Below are 6379 nucleotides of genomic sequence, written 5' to 3' on the forward strand. Positions count from 1 at the left end.
TGCATAGTATTTTTTAATGACCAATAATGAAATAGGAGCAGCAGAGCAATAACACAACTCGGGTTTCAGTTTTGTTTCAGGCTTGCTATACTTTCCGAGGACATTCAGTTGCATGTAGGGTTTTCTTTAATCCAAAGAATGGAAGCCCTAACTCAGTAGTTTCCACCTGGGAAGAGGAAACTCGATGCCTGTTTTCCTGAGGCTTCCTCCTGCCAGCCAGGAGATCAAGATCTTGCTCTTTCTGGGACCTCCTAGCGTCTTTCCCAGGTCTTCCAGGAGAGGTGTATTGAGGATCAGAGCTATGCATGTATCCTCTACCCATGATCAAAGACTACTTCACAGCTGGGCTCTGCTCCAGGAAGTCGAAAGAGCTGCGCAAGCATTTTGTAGACATCTCATATTAATTTGCTACTCTAAAATAAGCAGCCACACAGAGTATATGTGTCTTTGCACCCAGTGCAGCATCTGTTACCTAATGGATGACATATTATAACCGTGGAAACAGTGGTACTGTTGACTTGATTTTTCTCAGGTTTGTCACAAAAGGACGGGCGGTACAAAGTTACATTTGTTGAAGGACGCATACAAATCCGTGCCCTAAAAATGCATGCTCACTGCTATTTAATTTCTTTTCTCGCCTCCCGCTCATATGATTCCTGATGTAGCAAGCAGCTGTGTTATTGTTAGGCAGATGCGTGGAAAATGTCATTAACAGGACAGATCTCTCTTTTCCACACTAACTATATTGCTTTGTAATTTGCTTCAACATTGGTTGCAAATGACTAAAGCCTTTTGTAAAGAGTCTAGACGGTGTCCCTAGTGCACTGGCATTTAAGCAATAATTTAAAATATCTTCACCGTCCAGCAATAACCTAACAATAGTGAGGTTTTGATGTCTGTGTCTGTTGTATACCAGCAGCCTGGCTGTGAGCTCTTCGTGCAGGAATGCATGGTTTTTAAACCGATGTGGACTTCCCAATCCGTTTCTGTGACAATGAGCGATCGCATTCATATTCTTCTGCATGCCAAATTAATGGAGTTCCACACAACAGATGATATTATTTAATAAATGCGGCCATGATGAGGCCTACGGGAAGCAAAGGCGGCATCAGCCTAATATACTGGTTTTTATCCAGTCGGATGTTAATTGCCCTTTCAAAGGACAGTGACAACCACCTGGTACTTCAAGGCAACAGCTTAAACTGCGAGGCTGCTGGGAAGATATAAGCCATCTTGGGAAGCCTTTGCACACAAATTAATTCCTTGAGTTGGTTTTTAGATAGTGGGCCTGGGTTTTTTGCAGGGGGGGTTAATCATTGGTGGCACACTCCAGATGCAACCCCTTTCCAGTGAAAGCCCTTCCCCTTTGCAATTTTCTTTGCATTCCTTTGGACACTTGGTGTCTCTGCAAGAAGATGCTGTAGCAATAACTGCCAGCCTCTACGCCGCTCTCTGAATAAGCAGGATGCGTGCTCTGTTGCTGAGCTAGCCGGCTACGCTCCTCGAACAAGGGAAGCCAGCAAGAGTCGTTTCACACATTGGCCCCCCTTCCTCACAAGTGTGGCAAGACACAGAAGGGGAAAAACTAGTCTTTTCTCTGAGACAAGCTTCCCTAGTTTTGCCTCCAGATCATTATCTTTTAGCATCGCTCTCCCTTTCTTTGGCAAATTTGCAGACCTGTAACCCCACCTCTCTTTGCACGGGGGGTGGAAAAAAAGATCCCCCCAGCTTACTTATAATGATGGTTCTTGGTCTGTTTATAACAGCGCATGTTTCCTTTGTTCACCTAGGTCTGGTACATGGATAGCTACCACAACAACCGTTTTGTCCGAGAGTACAAATCCATGGCGGATTTTATGAACACAGACAATTTCACCTCTCACCGACTCCCTCACCCTTGGTCTGGCACTGGTCAAGTGGTCTATAATGGCTCTATCTATTTCAACAAATACCAAAGCCACATAATCATCAGGTTTGACTTGAAAACAGAAACCATCCTCAAGACTCGTAGCCTGGATTATGCTGGTTACAACAACATGTACCACTACGCCTGGGGTGGGCACTCTGACATTGACCTCATGGTGGATGAAAATGGGTTGTGGGCCGTCTACGCCACCAACCAGAACGCGGGGAACATTGTTATCAGCAAGCTGGACCCCAACACCCTGCAGAGCCTCCAGACCTGGAACACCAGTTACCCAAAACGCAGCGCCGGGGAGGCCTTCATCATCTGCGGCACGCTCTATGTCACCAACGGGTACTCGGGAGGAACCAAGGTGCACTACGCGTACCAGACCAACGCCTCCACATACGAGTACATCGACATCCCCTTCCAAAACAAATACTCGCACATTTCCATGTTGGATTACAACCCCAAGGATCGCGCCCTCTATGCCTGGAACAACGGGCATCAAATACTTTACAATGTCACCCTCTTCCATGTCATCAGGTCTGACGAATTGTAGTCCCGTCTTGTCTAGAAACTGATTTCAAACAAACAAACAAAATTACTAATATCGAGGAAACACACTTATTTAAAAATAAATCAAATAAACAAACAGCTGCCAAAATAAAGAACAACTTCACGGAGGATTGATTCTACAGCATAAATATGACAGATCAGCATTACCTCTACATTTCTAGAAGTCCAATCCTGTGTTATAGACTTAAGAATAATAAGAGTAATTGCAGCTGGAACTGCACTTGAAGATACACTTAAGTTTTGGGTTTTGTTTTGTTTTTTTGTTCCAATAGAAAAGCTATAGTACATACTAAAGAAGTAAGGCAATGACTGTTGGAAGCTTATCATTGGGGACTCTCTCTCTTTCTCTCTCTCTCTCTTTGTGTGTGGGTTGCATGGACATTTTCCTATATCATGGTCAGCTGTGATGGATGTGTGATTTGTATTTCTAAGTGGAAAAGCTGACCCATGAGGAGCTATCTTGGTGTCTGGTTAAGACTAACACTGGTTAGTTTTACTTGCATCTCATTGCAGCTACTGTCTCTCAATTGTGTTTTTGTCACTTAGATTAACTGTGCTGAGACCCAAAGTAGCTCATGGATATGTGTCTTAGTAACTATTAAACACGATGGTTTAAGTATGTATTATGAACAAGTTGTTGTACCCATATTGTTTGAACTTATGTATTCAGCAAATATATTGTATAATGTATGTCTGTTATTTACCAGAGGTGGCAAAACTTTGTATGTCCAGTTTATGCAATGGATGTTGTAAATGCAATGACGTAGTTTGGACTAATAAATGATGGTTTTGTTGCTGAAAAGAGAAAAAAATCAGTGTTCACCCTTATACACAGGTAACCAATTTCATGTTGACAATTAAAAAAAAAAATCTCTTACTGTTATAATATATACATAGCATTATGGTTGATGGTTACAGCTTCCGTGGAAATTCTGTGGCGTTGGATTCCCACATGAAGCTTTCTGAATATGGAAGTGTGAAGGAAATTAATTTTTTTAAGAGGAAAACTTTGTACTATCCACAGTTATCTAAGGAACAATAAAAATATTAGGAGACTTCCTTGCTTTATTTGTTGTGTATTCTGTGTGTGTGCGTGCGTGCGTGCGCGCGTGTGTAATTTCAGAAAATTATTGTGTCTAATTCTTTTCCCGGTTATATCTGTGCAACTGGCTTGATTTACATGGTAGTTCCAAGGTTGTAACTATAGGAAAAATTGGTCTACTGGGTATAATAGCTGGCTCTGGGTAGCTGCATCGGGGATTTCAGATGCTTGTTTGTTTGAGCGATGTAGAAAAGAAAATCAGGTTGATGCTCTATCCGATTGCACAACTCATTTCTGGTTTTAGGTTATGCGGTATTCATCACTGTTCATGAGTCCTTGGAGATGCATCCCTGCCTTGTGCTCAGCCCCTGGGGTATAGTCTGCCACAAGCCTTCTCTGTAGATATTGCTTGAAGGAGTTAACTCCTCGGTTTAATTCATATATACAGTCTCTACTACAAGAGGCAGCAAAGAAAGCTTCGCTGATGCTGTATCGATTCACTGCCAGCAAATATGGACTTTTTTGTTCCCAACAGCGCCGAGCCTATCCTGTTCAGTATCCTGGGGAAAAACAAACCGAACCAAGACAATAAAAATATCACTTAATTTGAATTTACCAGTGGGAGAAGCCCCTTTGCCCATCACATTCATCAGGGATTAAAACACAATACCTTCAAGACTGAGACTGTACTGTTTCCATACCCCCGTCTAGTGTTTATTTGACTGTTTTTCTACAAGCTTAAAACAGTAAAACTGTTCTTAGGCCTTGAATCCAGGGTGCCCCAATGCTCTTCACGGCCCATGGTTGACTCCAATTGCCCCCGAGCATATCACAGCCCCTCTGCTCCATTTGATGTTGCTTGTCATGGCAAAAACTCTGCTAATCGCCCGCTGCATTAGTGTTATTAGGCTAATGTACAGTAAGCGTCACTAAAAAAATGTGCACTGGTGCTACTGCGCAGTAACTCTAGGTACTGTGCATTTAGTTAGTACCTTATTTGAACTTATTTTGAACTTTATTTGAACTTTATTATTAGTTATTACATCCTTTGAACAGGATCTAAGGTGCATTAATAGAAGTGTAGACATGCCCACTAAGTGCTCTTGAATTGTCTTTAAACAGATCCTTTCTATGCTCCTCAGACACCCTAATCTGCTCTTCCCCAACTGATGCAGAACCTTTCCAGATGCCCAAAACCTACCTTGTCCTCTGCTGATTTTGATCACTGCTCAGCTGATTCGTTGTGCCACGAGACATAGAGCCGTGCGGCAATACACTCTCCAGGGTCTCTGGTGACCAGCAGCTATCATTCAATTTACTGCAGCTTAGTTAAGGAGAAGGAAAAACTATACGCTGGAGTCCTACACCCCTTCTGGAAGCCTTGAAAGGTAGTCTGGGAAGAGTTTGAGGATGCTTCTTGTCACAATGAAATGGCCAATGGATTTCTTTTTTACTCATGTCAGGACCCTACTGGACTTGTTACTTCACCAGGATTTAAGACACTTGGGTTTGGATCCCAGATCAGCCACTGACTTTATCCCTCAGTTTGGGCAAGTCAGGTTGATCCACTTTCTCGGTCAATTCTCTGCCTGTTAAATGGAGATGATAATATTCCCCTGCCTTACAGGGAAGATAAATTGCACTGGTGATTGGAAGATACTCTGCTGCTAGAGTAATGGGGGTCATGTGCACACTTAAATTCTGCTCAGAAACTGTAAGCGTTTCTGTTTTGCTATTAACTGAACTCACAGTGCGAGAGGGGCTGGACCTGATCATCTCGTGAGGTCCCTTCCAGCCCCTCACAGCAATGAATCTGTGAGCCCTGTGGCATTCAAAGCTCTTACTTTAAGTACGAGTCCCAGGGCCAAAGAGGTTAAGGGTCCTTTCTATACATTCATATATGTACCTTTAATTGTAAATAGGAATCTAGTAGTTCAGCCTTGGGGAGCCAGATAGTCATACGTGACACTAGCCACTTCGTATCCCTTGGTGGCATTGGCTACAGAAGTTGGTGTGCCTTGACCGTACTGATCTTTGACTGGGCCTGCAGGACTAGGAAATGTTTCTACTCTAATAAGTTTACATTCTTTGAAAAAGGAAGCAGAGAGAAACAGTTAAATGGCTTGGTTTGTCACCAATGTAACATCCCAGTTAAGTAAGGTGGATGCCAATACATTGCTTTCACGTTGTTTAACTGTCTAGCAGGGAACTCTGGAAAGGGTTTGCCATGGGAGATGGTGCTGGCTGCTGGCTTAGACAGCTGGAGGCCTCTAGTCACGGGCAACTGAACACGTGCAACATATCATCACTGCAAAAAAGATTAAGGATTTGCCCTCTTGGCATTAACAGGTGATCCCTGCTCAATGCTTCAGTGCAAAAATGCATCCACTGCACAATTGTTCATGTTGATCAGAACATCTCTTTCTTCATCTTTCTCATTCACTTTATAGTTTTGAATTACAATTCTTGCCTGAGGTGTGTATGGGAATACTTCACTCGCACAGCTCACTCGCTGTGTGCTACACAATGCCTTACTTTGGCCTCTACACCACATCTTGATCCTTTTTGCTAGCGTGGTCCATTTAATAGCTGCATCCATTTAATGTCCTTGAGCATTACAAATTCTGAATACCTTTCTTCATTATGCACACCCAAAGTCAATGTGATGAGAAAAGTGGTCAACGGCATTGCATCTTTGTCCTGTTACCTGTTGTGCCTCTTCTAGAAGTAGATGCCATATGGCCATATACTTGATGATGTGCATTATTTCTCAAGTTGATGAGCTATTTCAAGGTAAGCGGGTCCCAGAAGAATTACAGTCTGTCCACAAGTGACTTCGCTGTTCGGTGTATGAG

The 6379-nt window shown here is 42.9% G+C and overlaps 1 protein-coding gene across 1 annotated transcript in view; it reads left to right on the top strand.

Moving 5' to 3' along the window:
- The window catches only part of OLFM1 (olfactomedin 1), a 29980-nt gene extending 26430 nt beyond the window's left edge, over window positions 1-3550 (top strand). Inside the window, exon 6 of the mRNA XM_019540914.1 lies at window positions 1791-3550. Within this exon, the coding sequence (XP_019396459.1) occupies window positions 1791-2465 (675 nt within the window). The 3' untranslated portion in view covers window positions 2466-3550. The remainder of the gene's footprint in view (window positions 1-1790) is intronic.
- Window positions 3551-6379: the final 2829 nt, after the last annotated feature.

This window comes from Crocodylus porosus, unplaced genomic scaffold (assembly GCF_001723895.1).
Source record: "Crocodylus porosus isolate Cpor-Errol unplaced genomic scaffold, CroPor_comp1, whole genome shotgun sequence".
In the NCBI taxonomy this organism is placed as follows: Eukaryota; Metazoa; Chordata; order Crocodylia; family Crocodylidae; genus Crocodylus; species Crocodylus porosus.